The sequence below is a fragment of the Callithrix jacchus genome, chromosome 14, assembly GCF_049354715.1.
Source record: "Callithrix jacchus isolate 240 chromosome 14, calJac240_pri, whole genome shotgun sequence".
NCBI classification, from domain to species: domain Eukaryota; kingdom Metazoa; phylum Chordata; class Mammalia; order Primates; family Cebidae; genus Callithrix; species Callithrix jacchus.
In genome coordinates, this window is record NC_133515.1 from 111643691 (window position 1) to 111661696 (window position 18006).

At 48.5% G+C, this 18006-nt stretch overlaps 1 protein-coding gene across 3 annotated transcripts in view; it reads left to right on the forward strand.

Moving 5' to 3' along the window:
• The first annotated feature begins 154 nt into the window (after positions 1–154).
• Positions 155–18006, forward strand: part of EIPR1 (EARP complex and GARP complex interacting protein 1) — a 184431-nt gene continuing 166579 nt past the window's right edge. For all 3 annotated transcript variants that reach the window (XR_013526784.1, XM_078350020.1, XM_078350022.1), the window contains exons 1-2: positions 155–328; positions 11580–11663. Coding sequence is in view for 1 of the 3 variants with exons in the window: in XM_078350020.1 (XP_078206146.1) it covers positions 287–328; positions 11580–11663 (126 nt within the window). In the remaining 2 variants the exon portion in view is untranslated. The remainder of the gene's footprint in view (positions 329–11579; positions 11664–18006) is intronic.

Sequence of the window (18006 nt, forward strand, 5' to 3'; positions counted from 1 at the left end):
CAGGAGTCAGCGCGCTGAGAACCCGGATGTAAGCCCAGGTGGGCATGCGCACAAGCCAGCGCCGCGGCCATTGGCCACTGTTGAGGAGCATATTGATGACGCAACCTAGAAAGAGGAAGTGGCCACTACGGAAGCGTTCTGGGCCAGAAAGACTGCCAGTTTGGAGCTGCTTGCTGTGGGGAGGGAATGAATGGGCGCTGGGAACACGCCCGCGAGGTTGGGACGCGCAGGCAGTAGCGAGGTCCTTAGCGTGTGAGTGGCCGGGGTTGGGTCGCTTCCCCGCAGCATGGAGGACGATGCACCAGTGATCTACGGGCTGGAGTTCCAGGTGGGTCAATTGGAGGGTGGCAGGTGCTGCTCGGCCTGTCTGCTGACTGCACGCGCGGTCCCATGATGACTTCGGTTTGCAGGTCTCCCACCAGCCCTACGAGGACCCGTGTCCGTCCCCTAGTTCCCATTTTGCAGAGGAGCAAACTGAGACTTCAGGAGGTTAAACGGCTGTACTGGATAACATGGTTGGCACAGCGAGCCTGCCTCCTTCCCCTTCACATCCTGCCCCGAACATGACTTCTCACCTGTTTTCACTCACTTTGGTGGACTCATTTGTTTACACGTCCACCTTTTCCTCTAGAATTTGAGTTCCTGAAAGTAGGAACTGTATGTTTTTTTTTTTTTTAAGTGTTTGATTTTGAAACAGTTAAAGTATTTGGAAGAGTTGCAAAGATACACAGAAAGTTCTTCCTTACCCTTCACCCAGCTTCCCTTAATGTTAACACTTCACGTAACCACGGAACATTTATCAAAGCCTAGAAATTAACATTGATACACCAATATTAAGTAAACCACGGACTGTCTTCGGAGTTAACCGTTTTCGCACTAGTGGCCTATTTTTTATCTTGTATTTTCCAGTGCCTGTTCACCATGGCTGTCACATAGTAGGTGTTCAGCAAATGACTATGAACTGAATGAGCCCCGAAAGCGTAAGCAATGCACGTGGCAGTTCAGGACAGCAAGAAAGCTGATGTAAATAGAGTGAAGGAGTCAGGGGGAATGAGGTAGGAGATGAGATGAGGGTGAGGAAGATGAGGATTGTGCAGGGTCTGTTAGAGCCCTGCACTGTTTTTCATCTATTCAAGTAGCTTTTGAGAATGTGTTTTGCCTAAAGCATTGAGGGACAAATACAGAGATAGAAACACAGTTCACTGCCATATGAAGTACTTGATACTAATTTTGTGCAGCAATATGTGTTAAAATATAAATGATGTCTGCTTTTAAGTCGGTTACAGTCAGAGAGGCAGCAGTGTTAGTAAAATAATAGATGCCATCGAGACACCTAAGTTTTACATCCTGACTATAGCACTTATTAACTATGTGACCTTGGGCCTTTTCTGATTAGGTTTGATAACTTACATTTTTCTGGAAAATTCATCGTTTACTCAGTGGACAAATTATTTATTTATTTATAATGCAATGAGGCACTTTGCATGTGCCTGGAACACAGCATAGGAGGAAACAGACAAAATCCCAGCCCTCGTGGACGTACCCACCCAAGATTCAGCCTTGCAGAGGTATTTCTGCAGAGGAACAAAGTCTCTGAGAATTGAGGATTTGCCTTTTAGGTTGTTCCCATTTTTAAAAAAATTTCATCAGTTGAAATTTTTAATACAAAACATTAAAAACAATTTCCGTTTATTTGCTCAGCATTTTTCTATCTTTTTTTTTTTTGAGATGGAGTTTTGCTCTGTTGTGCCGTGGTGCCGTCTTGGCTCACACTGAACCTCTGCATCCCGGGTTCAAGCGATTCTCCTGCCTCAGCCTCCTGAGTAGCTGGCACTACAGGTGCGCACCACCACGCCCAGCTATTTTGTATTTTTTAGTAGAGATGGGGTTTCACCACGTTGGGCAGGATGGTCTCAATCTCTTGACCTCATGATACCTCCACCTCAGCCTCCCGAAGTGCTGGGATTGCAGGCGTGAGCCACTACTCGTGGCCAGCATTTTTCTATCTTTTTTTTTTTGAGATGGAGTTTTGCTCTTGTTACCCAGGCTGCAGTACAATGGCGCGATCTCGGCTCGCCGCAACCTCCGCCTGCTGGGTTCAGGCAATTCTCCTGCCTCAGCCTCCTGAGTAGCTGGGGTTACAGGCACGTGCCACCATGCCCAGCTAATTTTTTAGTAGAGACGGGGTTTCACCATGTTGACCAGGATGGTCTCAATCTCTTGACCTCGTGATCCACTGGCCTCAGCCTCCTAAAGTGCTGGGATCACAGGCTTGAGCCACTACACGTGGCCAGCATTTTTCTATCTTAATTACCCTCTATGTTGGTCTTCTGCCTTTTACTTGCAGTTGCTTAGCTGATTTATTTTATTCTTTTTATCGATACAAGCACTTTAGACACGGATTTTCTCCTGAACATTCACTTCTTGATTTTATTGTTTTGTGGATATTTTGCAGTTTTGAATTTCAGGGCAAATTTCTTTTCTGACCTGAAATTCCCTGAAGGGACCCTTCTCAACTCTGTCCCTGCCACTGCTGTGATGAGGGTCCTTTCCGCCGCAGACTTCCTTCCTGTGCTGCAAGTTTTCATCCCATCTGGTTGTCTTGGGTTGTCTTGCAGTGTCTTCTTTGAGTTCTGCTTTGAATTTTTCTCTTTTACTTTTCTTTTTTCTTTTGAAACAAGGTTTTGCTGTCACCAAGGTTGGAGTGCAGTGGCACAATCTCAGCTTACTGCAACCCCTGCTTCCTGGGTCCAGGCGATTCTCCTGTCTCAGCCTCCCAAGTAGCTGGGATTACAGGTGCATGCCACCTCACCCAGCTAATTTTTCTGTTTTTGGTAGAAACAGCGTTTTGCCATGTTGGCCAGGCTTATCTTTAACTCTTGACCTCAAAGGATCTGCCCACCTGATCTTCCCAGAGTGCTGGAATTACAGGAGTGAGCCACCATGCTCAGCCTCTTTTTAAAAAAAGTTTTTTGAGACAAGGTCTTGCTCTGTCACCCAGGCTGGAGTACAGTAGTGTGATCATGACTCGCGGCAGCCTGGGACTCCTGGGCTCAAGCCATCCTCCTGCTTCCATCTCCCGAGTAGCTGATATTACAGGTCCAGCTCTTTATTATTATTTATTTGTTTCTATCGATCTAATCAGTCAATCAATTAATCAATGAGATGGGGTCTCATCATATTGTCCAGGCTGCTCTTGAACTCCTGGGCTCAAGCAGTCTTTCCACCTTGGCCTCTTAGAGTTGTGGAATTATAGTCCTGAGCCACTGCACACAGCCTTTTTTTTTTCTTTATTAAAACGATTTTTTAAGTTGATTCATATTAAATGCATATGGTTTCAGGGTGCAGTTGATATTACATTCATATGATTGAGATATTCATCACCTTAAGTATTCGTCTTTTCTTTATGTCAGAACCATTCAAATGATTCTCGTTTAGCTATTTTGAAATGTACAGTAGACTATCGTCAGCTGTAGCCAACCTGCTGACATACCGAACACGATGTCTTATTTCATCTGTCCAGCTGTATATTTGTACCTGTGAACCGACTGTTCTTTATCCAACCGTTCTGCTACTTTTCACAGTGTCTGGTAAACATCAGTTTCCTCTGTCTTCAGAAGATCCACTTTGTTTTAGCTCCAACATATGACTGAGAACATGTGTTGTCTTTCTTTCTGTTCTTGGCTTAGTTCACTTAGCATAATGGCCTTTTTTTTTTGAGACAGAGTCTCCTGCTGTCACCCAGGCTGGAGGGCTGTGGTGCTGTCTCACCTGTGCCTCCCAGGCTTACTTGAACAGGCCGTGGAGTGGCTGGGACTCCAGGTGCACATCATTACACCAAGTCAAGTTTCTTGTATTCTTCGTAGAGATGGGATTTTGCCATGTTGCCCAGGCTGGTCTTGAACTCCTGAGCTCCTCCTGCCTTGGCCTCCCAAAGTGCAGGTGTTGCAGGCATGAGCCACTGTGCTTGGCAACCTCATTCTTTTGTATGGCTGAGTAATATTCCACTGTGTATGTATACCACATTTTCTTTAGCCGTTCATCTGTTGATGGGCACTTGGGTTGACTCCAGGTCTTGCTGTTGTGAACAGTGCTGCAGTAGACCTGGGAGTGCAGTATCTCTTCAGCACACCGGCTTCCTTTCCTTTGGATGTCTACCCGGCAGTGGGATTGCTGGATGATATGGTAGCTCCATTTTTGACTTTTTGAGGAGCCTCCATACTCTTCCACAGTGGCTGTACTAGCTTATGTTCCCATCAGTAGTGTAGGAGGGACCCACCCTTGCTGGCATCTGTTATTCCCATCAGTAGTGTAGGAGGGACCCACCCTTGCTGGCATCTGTTACTCCCATCAGTAGTGTAGGAGGGACCCCACCCTTGCTGGCATCTGCTATTCCCATCAGTAGTGTAGGAGGGACCCCCCCTTGCTGGCATCTGCTATTCCCATCAGTAGTGTAGGAGGGACCCCACCCTTGCTGGCATCTGCTATTCCCATCAGTAGTGTAGGAGGGACCCCACCCTTGCTGGCATCTGTTATTCCCATCAGTAGTGTAGGAGGGACCCCCCCTTGCTGGCATCTGCTATTCCCATCAGTAGTGTAGGAGGGACCCCACCCTTGCTGGCATCTGCTATTCCCATCAGTAGTGTAGGAGGGACCCCACCCTTGCTGGCATCTGTTATTCCCATCAGTAGTGTAGGAGGGACCCCACCCTTGCTGGCATCTGCTATTCCCATCAGTAGTGTAGGAGGGACCCCACCCTTGCTGGCATCTGCTATTCCCATCAGTAGTGTAGGAGGGACCCACCCTTGCTGGCATCTGCTATTCCCATCAGTAGTGCAGGAGGGACCCCACCCTTGCTGGCATCTGCTATTCCCATCAGTAGTGCAGGAGGGACCCCACCCTTGCTGGCATCTGCTATTCCCATCAGTAGTGCAGGAGGGACCCCACCCTTGCTGGCATCTGTTACTCCCATCAGTAGTGCAGGAGGGACCCCACCCTTGCTGGCATCTGCTATTCCCATCAGTAGTGTAGGAGGGAGGGACCCCACCCTTGCTGGCATCTGCCATTCCCATCAGTAGTGCAGGAGGGACCCCACCCTTGCTGGCATCTGCTATTTTGTTTTTTTTCGTATTGAGTTGCCTGAGCTTCTTATATGTTACGGTTGTTAATCCCTTGACAGATGGATAGTTGGAAAATCTTTTCCCCATTCTGTGTCTTTTTCTTTTCTTATTATTTATCCATGACAAGGTCTCACTCTGTCACCCAGGCTGGAGTGCAGCGGTGCAGTCTCTGCTCATTGCACCTTGGTGCTGAAGCCTCCCACCTCAGCCTCCTGAGTAGCTGGGACTCCAGGCACACACCTCCACACTTGGCTGGTTTTTATATATTTTTTGTAGAGACGGGATTTCACCGTGTTGCCCAGGCTGGTCCCAAGCCCTTGAGCTCAAGCCGTCCACCCACCTTGGCCTCCCGAAGTGCTGGGATTACAGAGAGAAGCCACCGCGCCTGGCGGCTTTGCTTTTTGTTCCTGTTTTTAGAAGATGATTGGTCTGTTAAGTTTTATGGTTCTTCTTTATGCAACACTTCCTGGTCTGTGTTTTCTGTCCTTTGATGTCTTTTTCTGTTTTTTGTCCTTGCCCGTCTCCCTTTGCTTGGAGCCTGTGCTGGTTTCTTTTGATCTCTGGTCTTTTCATGGCGAGTCTTGCCTGGTCCAGCAGGATGTGTATGTGGAGCTGGGCCTGGCCCCATTGCGGGCTGGCAGGAAGGCTCACCACGTATCATACGGTTGTGTTTGTGAGGAAATTCTTTGAGCCGTCATTTATGCTAAGCCAAAGGAGATGGGCAGATGCAGGCTGCCCAGGATGCAGCACCTCTCCCCTCAGCTTTAAGAGCCAGAAACAGCTTCCCGAGAAGACACCAGGCGGCCCTGACTGCCCTGCTCTCCTTCCTACCACATGGTGTGCGGGAAGCACCTGCCACCAGCTGGGAACATGTTGCTGTCATCCCCTCCATGGTTTCAGCATTGCTTCCAGGGCATGCACGTGGTCGGGGGACTGCTCCCTGAGTGTGCATGGCTTTGGCTCCCCCAGCCCGCCTCCAGCATCTGCTCCTTCCTGACCTCAGCAGCCAGGATTTTGAGACAGAGTCTTAGTCTGTCGCCTAGGCTAGAGTGCAGTGGTGTGATCTCCTCCTTCTTGCTTTTGTATGATTTCCCAGAGTCTGAGATGAAAGAAATGAAGTCTTCAACCCATTGCTTAAAATCTGAGGTCCAGATCTGACTGGATAAAATAGCTTTTGTGGCAAGCTTGAAGGTAAACTGGAACATGAACTTGGTCAGAAAAATTGGTTAAGAGGTTGTTAAAATGTAACTTAAACATGGAATGGGGAAAGGAGAGTGGAGATGGAGCGAGCTGGGAGAGCCAGAGCCCAGGTATTGGGTGATTGGGTGTCGGGTTTGGAGGGGCTCACCCACTGTGTATGAATGGGGCAGGCTGGGAAAGAGGGCTCATCCCAAGTGTATGAATGGGGCAGGCTGGGAAGGAGGTTCTCATCTCCTTGTGTATGAATGGGGCAGGCTGGGAGGGAGGGGCTCATCCCAGGTGTTTGAATGGGGCAGGCTGGGAGGGAGGGGCTCATCTCCCTGTGTATGAATGGGGCGGGCTGGGGGGAGGTTCTCATCTCCCTGTGTATGAATGGGGCAGGGTGGGAGGGAGGTTCTCATCTCCATGTGTATGGATGGCGCAGGCTGGGAGGGAGGTTCTCATCCCCCTGTGTATGAAAGTGGCAGGCTGCGAGGGAGGTTCTCATCTCCCTTTGTATGAATGGGGCAGGCTGGGAGGGAAGGCCTCATCTCCCTGTGTATGAATGGGGCAGGCTGGGAGGAAGGGGCTCATCTCCCTGTGAATGAACGGGGCTGGCTGGGAGGGAGAGTTTCATCTCCCAGTGTATGAATGGGTCAGGCTAGGAAGGAGGTTCTCATCTCCCTGTGTGTGAAAGGGGCGGGCAGGGAGGGAGGTTCTCATCTTCCTGTGTATGATTGGGGCAGGCTGCGAGGGAGGTTCTCAATTCCCTGTGTATGGATGGGGCAGGCTGGGAGGGAGGTTCTTATCTCCCTGTGTATGAATGGGGCAGGATGGGAGGGAGGGGCTCATCCCCATGTGTATGAATGGAGCAGGTGGGACTGTGGACGGACAGGAACCAGGAGAGTAGCTGAAGTCCAAGCACTGAGTGGACGTGCCCAGGGGTGCTTAGTGCAGGCCTGGCTCGGGCTGTTTAGGTGGTGTCTGGGCACCAGACAACTGTGAGTTAGGAAAGCATGGGTCTAACTCACAGAAAAGGGAGCGTGCCTGGGAGGAAGGTGTGGATGAGAGAAGTCAAGACAGAACTCCAGAAGTGAATTAAATCGTGGTCGAATTAAATCGTTTTTGGAAAGCTCTTAAAAGTAAACTTTTTATTTCACCGTGGGATTTTTTTTTGAGATGGGTCTCTGTCACCCAGGCTGGAGTGCAATGGCTGTGGTCTCAGCTCACAGCAACCTCTGCCTCTTGGGTTTGAGCGATTCTTCTACCTCAGCCTCCCGAGTAGCTGGGACTACAGGCCTGTACCACCACACTTGGCTAATTTTTGTATTTTTGGTAGAGATGGGGTTTCATTATTGTTGGCCAGGCTGTTCTCGAACTCCTGACCTTGTGATCTGCCTGCCTCGACCTCCCAAAGTGCTGGGATAACAGGTGTGAGCCACTGTGCCCGGCCCTCACTTTGATATTTAAAGATACATTTTAGATATGTGTATACAAATAATTTTCCACTTATGTCTTTTTTTTAAGAAGTGTCTTTTCTCGTGTGAGCTTGAACAGATAGTTCCAAATTTGCAGCGCTGTCTAAAACTGTGGCTGCTTCACTGTCTGAAACAGATGATCTATTTAGACGGGTTTTTCTGCCTGCTTACCATGATTCCTCTTCAGGTATGCAGCTCTCGGCTCTGCAAATTGCTTTAGAATGGAGTAAATTGAATGCTGGTTCATTATCGTCACTCAAGTGGCTTCTGCATTTTCTGAATTGCCCTTCTTTTTTCAGTATCATAGCCACTGATACAGCTTACTTATTTTTGGTTTTCTTCTATTTTAAAGTGGTGGCATTTAATCCTGCCTTCTGTCTAACTGAGCTCCTGGGTTCATTTCGATACATGCTAAATTGTTATCATGGTCCGTTCCAGTGTTTTTAGTCGTGTATCATTGTGTCTTTTTATCTTTTCGAGTCTTTGTCTTCTCTGTCCTAATGGGAGTCCGAGTTTCCCCAGGGCAGGGGCGGTGCTCGCGCCTCTGATGCCTCCACAGCACCTGCCGCTAGGCGGACCTTCATCCCTGACTTGAGGCAGAGACAAGCCTTTCCGTGGACAATGACATTCCCTTTCAGGTGGTCCTTGGCTAGGTGCCGTTTTTGGGGCTTTTCGGGCTTTTTAACGTCCAGGGTGACAACATGTTTTTGAACTCCCAGAGGCATCCACATTCCTTGGCTCATGGACTCTTAAAAGAAAAACTTCTGCTGAATTAAATTGAAAGGAGTTTGCTTGAGCAATGATCACCTCCTGAATCGGGCAGCCCCCAGAATCACAGCCGATTCAGAGAGAGTTCAGGGATGCCTCGTGGTCAGAACAAATTTATAGACAAAAAAGGGAAGTGAAGTACAGAAATCAGCAGTGAAGCACAGACACAGCTGGCCGGGTTACAGGCTGGCATTTGCCTGATTGGAACGCAGTTTGAGCACTGAGCAGTGGTTGAGTGGGTGAAGGCTGGCTGCTGGGATGGGCCCAGACTCAGGTACTGTTACACGTGTATCCTCTAAGTTAGGTTCTCAGGCTTGCTTCCATGTTAAGTCAGGTTATGGTTCATCCACAAGGACTCCGATGTAGAAGTACAGAGTCCTCAGGCCCTATTTCACTTGCTTCAACAACTCCCTCATTCATCTCTAAATCCAGCAATAGGCAGCCGAGTCCTCCTCACTGCTGCCCTTATTACTGTTGGAGGGTGTCCAGGTTCTTGGCATCTTGAACACAGAATTGGAAAACACACACAAGTGAGGAAAGAATGTAGCAACAAAAGCAGAGTTATTGAAAATGAAAGTACACTCCCCGGAGTGGGAAGGGCCGAGCAGTGGCTCAAGGGCCCAAATACCCCCCAGAGGTTTCCCGTTGGCCGCTCGGTGTTTACCCCATGTAAGGGAAGTGGTGGCCCTCAGCCAGTGTGATTGGTGTGGAAAGCAGCCAATCAGAGCTAAACGGAAGTTACAAAGTTACAAAAAGCAACCAATCAGAGGTACTTTCAGTCTGCCTACTGCCATGCAGAAAAGGTGAGGGTTTGCAGAGGCTGTAGCCTCTGGTCCTTCTGTTACTTGGGTGTGGAAAGTTAGTTTTCCTTTCAATTTAGTTCTAGGAAGTCAGTGTGAATTGGCTTTAGGTTCCCTGCCTCCAGACCCTATTCTGCTGTGTTACCACCTCTCTGATTCTCTTTTCTGTGGTCACCTTTCTCTGGGACTACAGCCAGGGAAGCTTTTCTGATTTCAGTGACCCATGTGATTGAATCATCCAGGGTAGCCTCCTCATCTCAGGGTCCTTAATTTAAGCACATTGGCGGAGTCCCTTTACTGTGCGAATTAACATTCGCAGGTTCTGGGGATTAGAATGTGGATAAGGTTGGGGGGTTGTTACTATGCTGGCCGCGGGGACTTGGCCCAGGTGCAGTCAGTGCTTGTCCTAAACACATGGCTTTGAATTTATAAGCCTGCAGTGCTAGTCACAGCTCTAGTAACCAGTTGTAGAACTTTTTCGTCTCTAAGCCTCAGGTTCATCACCTGAGATCTTAGTTTTATCTTTTAATTATTAAGCATATTCACTATGGCTATCGTAATTTATGCTGTTGTGTGTGTACAGCCTGCATTTCTCTGAGGAGATCCAGCCTCTTCTGTGATTGTTGGAGGCTGATAGCTCTCAGCCAGGCTCTGCTCCAAGAATTGCCGCCAGCTGAACAGAGGCACTTTGCCCAAGGTCACGCCCCTCCTCGGGGACAGCCTGCATCCAGTGACTGACCCATGGGGGAGGGGTGGGTGGTATAAAGGCCTGGCTATCTGGCCTCAACTCTAAAGGGCTACCCAGCTCCAGAGCTCCCCATTGGATTGGCTGAGGCCTCCACTGCAGATGTGGTACATTTCATCTTCTCCCTCTGCCCAGCCCTTCCTCCTTCACCCCGACTTGGAATAGTTCCCAGGAGCACTGTCTAGTAAGTCTCCTTCACATACCTCTGGAGCTTTAGAGCTTGCTTCCCCGGGAACCTGTCTGAATCCTCTGTAACCCTCTTTCTTTGGTGGTGGTTTCTTTTGGTTTTTGATCCTGTGGTTTTGCCTTATTGTATGACTGGCTATTTTAATTAATTATTTTATTCTATTTAGACAGGGTCTTGTTCGCTTGCCCAGGCTAGAGTGCAGTGGTGTGATCATGGCTCACGGTAACCTCCACCTCCTGGGCTCAAGTGATCCTCTTGCCCCAGCCTCCTGAGTAGCTAAGACAGCAGGCGTAAGCCACCATCCCCAGATAATTTTTATAATTGTTTTTAGCAGAGACAGAGTCTTGCTATGTTGCCCAGATTGGACTCAAGTGATCTGACTACCTCAGTCTCCCAAAGTGCTGGGATTAGAGGTGTGAGGCTGCCATGCTTGGCCTTATGACTGGCTATTTCTGGTTAAATGTTAGACATTTGTGTGTGTATGTCAGATTTTAGAGACTCTGGATATTATCTTCCTCCAGAGGACTGGCTTCTGGCAGGAGGCTGGCTCGTCTAGGAGCACTGGCCTCCTCCAGCCAGGATTGAGACGACCTGGAGCTTGAGTCTGTTCAGGCTGATCTCCTTCTAGCTTGTCTTTACTCCTGGGCTGCACACTTGTGGGCTTCGTGCTCTGCAGCCTCTTTTCCCGGGTGGGCGCTGTGCTTGGGTTTTGTGCCCTGGGCTCTGTGAGTCTGTCAAAGCTCTCCTCAGCGTCAGCCTCTCAGCCAGGCTTTCCAGATGGGCAGATGCCTTTAGGGGAAGAGGGACCAGGTGCTGGCTTCCCCCCAGGCTTCTTCCTGTCCTGGATCTTGGCGTTTCTTCCTTGCGTTGGTAGCTCTCTGAGGCCGTGAAATAGATTTAGGTTGTTCCTTGAGGTTTTCTAGTTCTCTGCAGAAGACTTGGTTTAAACCCTGCTCTGTACTGCTGGAAGCTGTTTCCTGCAGTATTGTTGAAGTGTAATTTGTTTGACCAGTCTTTTACCTTTGAAATAACAGTTTTACTAAAAACTAATTTAGCCATTGGTGTGTAAATAATTTACATCTTTGTTGCTTAATTTTATACCCACTTACAATTATTTCCATATACAAATTTGAAGTGGAATTGTGCTAAAAGTGTGCAAAAGTTGAAGGCTTTTAATGCGTTTCTCAGTTGCTTTCCAGACACTCTGTACTAATTTATACTTCAATAGTGGATGAGATAAGCTGCCTTTTCAGTCTCTATTAAATCTGACTTCATCAATGTGCTTTTTCTTCCCTCCCGCAGGCACGTGCTTTAACACCTCAAACTGCAGAAACAGATGCCATTCGCTTTTTGGTTGGGACGCAGTCTCTTAAATATGATAATCAGGTAACTATTTTTGACAAACGTGTTCATGATAATTACTAAGCCTATTCTTGGTGTTATAACCATTTTGCTCTTGATTTTCCAGCAACATTTGAGAAAAAAATTAATGCCACATAAACAAAATAAAGCTTTCAATGGATTTAAGTCTATCTTGAAATCAAAGAATATTGTCCATCTGTATGTACTGACTGAGTTCAGTAATTGAAACTGACTCCATTTGGCATGACTTCTGTAGTTCTGTGTTGCTCTTGTGGCTGTACAGACTCGCGTTATAGGCAACTGAAAAGTGAGGGTATGTGGTGACCGCCACCCCTTCTGTTTGGGCTGTGGAGTACTGCTTTAATTGCTTGCAGAATTCTTTCCCTGCGAGTGTGGGCTGGGTCACAACCTCACCCCGTTGATCCAGGCCACTTGATCTGTCGCTGCCACTCGATCTAGGTGGGCATACAGATGGTACCTTTTAGCTGTTCTGGCCACTGTAGCAGAGACTCATGAGATCTGGATTCAGTTCATGGCCTGGCAGTAACCATGTGATCTTGAGCACATGGATTCTCCTGCTGGACTCCAGTGTCCTCGTTGCTAAAGTGGAGATTGAAATGAGACCCCATGGTGACTCTGCAGATGTGCATTATCTTCGGCACAGGGACAGTGTGCGTGAGGCCACGTCAGGCATGGTCTAGGGCCTCTGCCCTGCTTACCTGATCATGCAGGAGAAAGGGCACTAAAGTAGCTGTGGAACGATCTGCAGGCCTGCGTAGGACAGAGTGAGACTGTCACTCTCATACATCGATAAGGACTTAAAATCCGCTTAGTCACTTGGCAACTAATCAGTGATAGTTTAGAGCTTTTAAATAAGTGCTTATGTACTTAATTTGCAATTCCTGTACCCCAAACTGGACAAAAATCATTATACACAAAGAGTATTAAGTGTCATGATACTTATAGTCATAAATTACAAGCAATCAGAATATCAAAATGCGTGAATGTTAGGTTGAACTATAGGAAATTGCCGCTTGAAATGGCAGATTTGCACACTTCCCTTGGGTTGAATCTGTTACAGTAAATGGTATTCACTTATTACACTCATTGAAAGTTGCAAACTCCTAAGAAACATGACAACTTAAGAATCGTTAGGTGATTTAGTGGGATGTTAAAATTGTGTTTACAGTATGATCACCGTGGTGTAAAAAAGCAAAGTACACGGTGAATTTCCTCTTAGAATAAAGACTGGAAGGACATAGGCCAAAAAGGACTAAAAATTGAGCCCAGGGTTATCTTCAGATGTCGTTCACCCGGGAGATGTGCCACCACCACCCCATGGATGCCTGAAAGCTTGGGGAGTGCTGAACCCCATACATGGTGTTTTTCCCTATCCTTACATACAGGGAAACTTTAAGTTGTGAATTAGGCACAACAAGAGATTAACAACATAACTAATAATAAAATAGAAGAATGATTGTTACTTATGTACTATACTCCCCCTTCTTTTCTATTTTATTTTATTTATTTATTTATTTTTGAGACGGAGTTTCGCTCTTGTTACCCAGGCTGGAGTGCAATGGCGAAATCTCGGCTCACTGCAACCTCCGCCTCCTGGGTTCAGGCAATTCTCCTGCCTCAGCCTCCCGAGTAGCTGGGATTACAGGCACGCACCACCATGCCCAGCTAATTTTTTGTATTTTTAGTAGAGACGGGGTTTCACCATGTTGACCAGGATGGTCTCGATCTCTTGACCTCGTGATCCACCCACCTCGGCCTCCCAAAGTGCTGGGATTACAGGCTTCAGCCACCGCACCCGGCCTCTCTTTTCTTTTTTTGAGATGGGGTTTCGCTCTTGTTACCCAGGCTGGAGTGCAATGGTGTGATCTCCGCTCACTGCAACCTCTACCTCCTGGTTTCAAGCAATTCTCCTGCCTCAGCCTCCTGAGTAGCTGGGATTACAGGTACGCACCACCATGCCCAGCTAATTTTTTTTTGTATTTTTAGTAGAGACGGGGTTTCACCATGTTGACCAGGATGGTCTTGAATGCCTGACCTCAGGTGATCTGCCCGCCACCTCAGCCTCCAAAAGTTCTGGGATTACAGGCATGAGTCAGCATGCCCGGCCACTCACCCTTCTTGAGAAGCTGTGCAATGGTATAAGGCCTGCATGATGAGATGAAGTGAGGGGAATGATGGTGGCATTGCGACGTAACGTTGGGCTAATATTGACCTTCTGAGGATACGTCAAAAGCAGGAGCATCTGTTACGGGTGATCCGGACCATCATGCCATACAGTGTTGACGTCAAAAGCAGGAGCATCTGTTACGGGTGATCCGGACCATCATGCCATACAGTGTTGACGTCAAAAGCAGGCGCATCTGTTACGGGTGATCCGGACCATCATGCCATACAGTGTTGACGTCAAAAGCAGGCGCATCTGTTACGGGTGATCCGGACCATCATGCCATACAGTGTTGACGTCAAAAGCAGGAGCATCTGTTACGGGTGATCCGGACCATCATGCCATACAGTGTTGACGTCAAAAGCAGGAGCATCTGTTACGGGTGATCCGGACCATCATGCCATACAGTGTTGACGTCAAAAGCAGGAGCATCTGTTACGGGTGATCTGGACCATCATGCCATACAGTGTTGACGTCAAAAGCAGGAGCATCTGTTACGGGTGATCCGGACCATCATGCCATACAGTGTTGGTGGTTGGATGTCAGGAGCAGTGTGGGTGGCTCAGGGCAGGTAGCTTTTGTAGCATGAATATGCTGGTCAAAGGGACGATTTATGTTCCAGGTGGGGCAGAGTGGGATGGCTCAGGACGTCATCATACTACTCAGAATTCAAACTTATGAATTGCTTATTTCTGGAATTTTTCATTTAAGATTTTTGTGCTACCCTTGACCACAGGTAACTGAAACCTCAGAAAGCAAAAACTTGAATTGGGGCGGTGTGGGGCAACATTTATTCAGGATGTAAAATTTTTTTCTTTAGAATATTTTGTTTTGGAATGTGTATATATGTGTGTGTTTTACTTTTCTACTGGAAAAAAATATAAGAAGGGAATTACTTATTTATAAAAATAGTTACCAGTGGCCCCCTCAAAGGGAAGACGGCCTGTGGTTTTAGGGATGGTGCTTATGGGAGAATCTGGGAGTAAAACCCACGCCCATGCCTGAGCGTTGGTGGTGCAGAGAGAGGATGGGAGGCACGCCAGTCTGCCTTCCAAACGCAGCTCCAGGAAGCAGAAGCCAGCAGAAACCCAGGAATTTAACACGAATTGGGGCCACGGAAAGCATGGCAGTTATGAGCAAATTATCGTGTACCTGCTCTTAGCTGGAATTTGGTAATGGCATTTCCATTAATGACATTAATGAAGAACCATTGGTACTAAAGTTATCAAAATAGAAAAAATAAAAAAATAAAGAGACCTGTCGTGGTGTCTCACACCTGTAGTCCCAGCACTTTGGAAGGCCGAGGCGGGTGTGTCACTTGAGGTCAGGAGTTCAACCTACCTCAGCATTGCCACCTGGCCTATGTGGTGAAACCCCATCTCTACTAAAAATAAAAAAACTTAGCTGGGTGTGGTGGCGTGCGCCTGTAATCCCAGCTACTTGGAAGCCTGAGGCAGAAGAATCACTTGACAACTGGGAAGCCGAGATCCTGCCACTGCACTCCAGCCTGGGGGACAGAGCAAGATTCTGTCTCAAAGAAAAGGAGGAAAGAATCAGCCTTAAATGACATAAAATGTTTTAATCTGCCTTAATTTATATCTTTTGGAATGAAGTAATGTCCAATGAATTACTTTAAAGGCGTTTTCCCGTTTTTCTCTTCCCTTCTAAATTGAGCATCCTGGTAATTACTAGGTTAGTCTCCCAGTGTCTTATCGTTCGAGTCAGCAGCATGTTTTTTACGCACTTTACGTATTGCCACGCTTGCCTGCAGTTGTCTGCGTGTGAATCTGTGTGATAGGTATGAAGCTGTGTTTTTGACTTGCTGGTTTTGTCTTTCTCCTTCTAGTAAAGGCATGTGATATTGTTGACCTGTCCATCCATTCAACAAACGCTTACTTCATAGATTAACAGAACTCTTTAATTCCTCTTTTTAATGTGCTGGGTACACAAAAACTGAACAGATATTTGTGTCCTGAGTTCAGTGTTGAGTGAAATGGCGAAATGGATAAGCAGTGACTCAGTGCTATTAGTGTTACTTTCCGGTATGCTTGGCTCTGTGTCTGCACCCAAATCTCACGTTGAATTGTAACCCCCAGTGTTGAGGGAGGGACCTGGATGGAGGTGATTGGGTCGTGGGTGTGGAGTCCCTCTTGCTGCTCTCATGACAGTGAGTGCATTCCCGTCAGGTCCAATTGTTTGAACATGTGTGGCACTTTCCCCCTTCACGCTCTCTCCTGTTGCCACGTGAAGATGGGCCTGCTTTCCATTTGCCCTCTGCTGTGATTGTAAGATTCCTGAGGCCTCCCCAGCCATACCTCCTACACAGCCTGTGGCACTGGGAGTCAATTAAACCTCTTTCCTTTATATAAACTACCCAGTCTAAGGTAGTTCTCTTTTTTGAGACAGAGTCTCGCTCTGTCACCCGGGCTGGAACGCAGTGGTGCAATCTTGGCTCACTGCAACCTCTGCCTCCCAGGTTCAAGCAATCCTCCTGCCTCAGCCTCCCAAGCAACTGGGATTACAGGCACACGCCACCACGCCCGGCTAATTTTTGTATTTTTAGTGAGACAGGGTTTTTCCCTGTTTGCCAGGCTGGTCTCAACCTCCTGACCTCAGGTGATCTGCCTGCCTTGACCTCCCAAAATGCTGGGATTACAGATGTGAGCCACTGTGCCTGGCCTCAGGTAGTTCTTTATAACTGTGTGAGAATGGACGAATACACCATCTCACAGTTTTCTCTGTGTCCTTGTCTTGCAGCGTCCTCTCTGTCTCTGTCTTGTAGTGTCTTCCCTGTCCCTGTTTCGTAGCATCCTCCTTGTCCCCGTCTCATGGCATCCTCCCTGTACCTGTTTTGCATGTCCTCCCTGTCCCTGTTTCACAGCATGCCCCCTGTCCTGTCTCATGGCGTCCTCCCTGTCCCCACTTCGCGGTGTCCTCCCTGTCCCAGTTTTCCAGCATGGTTTCTGTCCTGTCTCATGTTGTCCTCCCTCTCCCCATCTTGCAGTGACCTCCCTGTCCCCATCTTGCGGTATGCTCGCTGTCCTGTCTTGCAGCCTGCTCCTTGTCCCCGTCTTGCAGTGACCTCCCTGTCCCCGTCTCACAGCATGCTCCCTGTCCCTGTCTCGTGGCATCCTCTGTCCCCATCTTGAAGGTGACCTCCCTGTCCCCATCTCATAGCGTCCTCCCTGTCCTCGTCTTGCGGTGGTATTGTGCAGTTCTTTGGCAGCTGTTTGCCATGGGTGTGTTTGGAGTCTGCTGGGAGCAGCTGTGTGGGCAGTGCGGGCACTGAGATCAGTAAAGTGGGCCCTGCCCTCACAGTCTTCCTGGGGCTCATAGTTGGCTGAGGCTTGTGGAGACGGGGAGGTGGGTGAGTGGCTGGAGGATGCACCTGGTCTGGAGCAGGGCCGGTCAGGGCTGCTTCCCCGCTGTGGTCTCGGTCAGCAGAGCGGGTTTTCTGCTGAGGCAGGTGGCCCTGCACAGCGTGGAGCTGGTGTGTGGCAGGATCAGGACTGAAACCTGCCTGTGTCCTCTCTCTGCCCCCTTCCCTACTGTGAATTTGCAGTTCAGCTCAGACGCATATGCCAGGAAGATGCTCTTGTACCTGGAGTGTGCGCTTTTGCGCAGATGCTCGTGGAAAGAGTGTACCTGTGCTGTTGCCGATCGGCGTCTGTTTGGTGGGATTTCCTGAAAGTCAGGTCAGCTGCATCCTGAGCAGCCTGGGCCCATGGTTCCAGCTGTGAGCATCCACCTGTGAGCATCTGTGCAGAGCAGGAGAGACGAAGGAAGGCTGTGCTGGCTGTGGGTGCAGCCCTGCCCCTGTGCCTTTGGTGACTGTTAATAGTCTGGCCTCTTCCCGCACAGTGGGAAGCCCCTGCCCCTCGCCCTGGAGCGCCAGCTCTGAGAGGGGCTGGGAAGGGTGAATGGCTCCTGGCGTTGCCTCAGGCCTTGGCTCCCCTTAGGCAGTCATGAATTCCCTGGAAGTGCCAGGCACCTGCATCATTACTCCACAATGCAGATTCTCTGGCTTTCTGGAAATGTGGCGACTGTCACAATGGCCGACTTTCCTTGGAGGGACAAACTGATTTCTGTCTGTTTCCTCCTGGGGCATGGGACTCTGTTGTAGCTCCTTGTGCTCAGGGTGGGACAAAGATTTCTGGGGTCCTCGCTCTCTTTCTGGGGTTC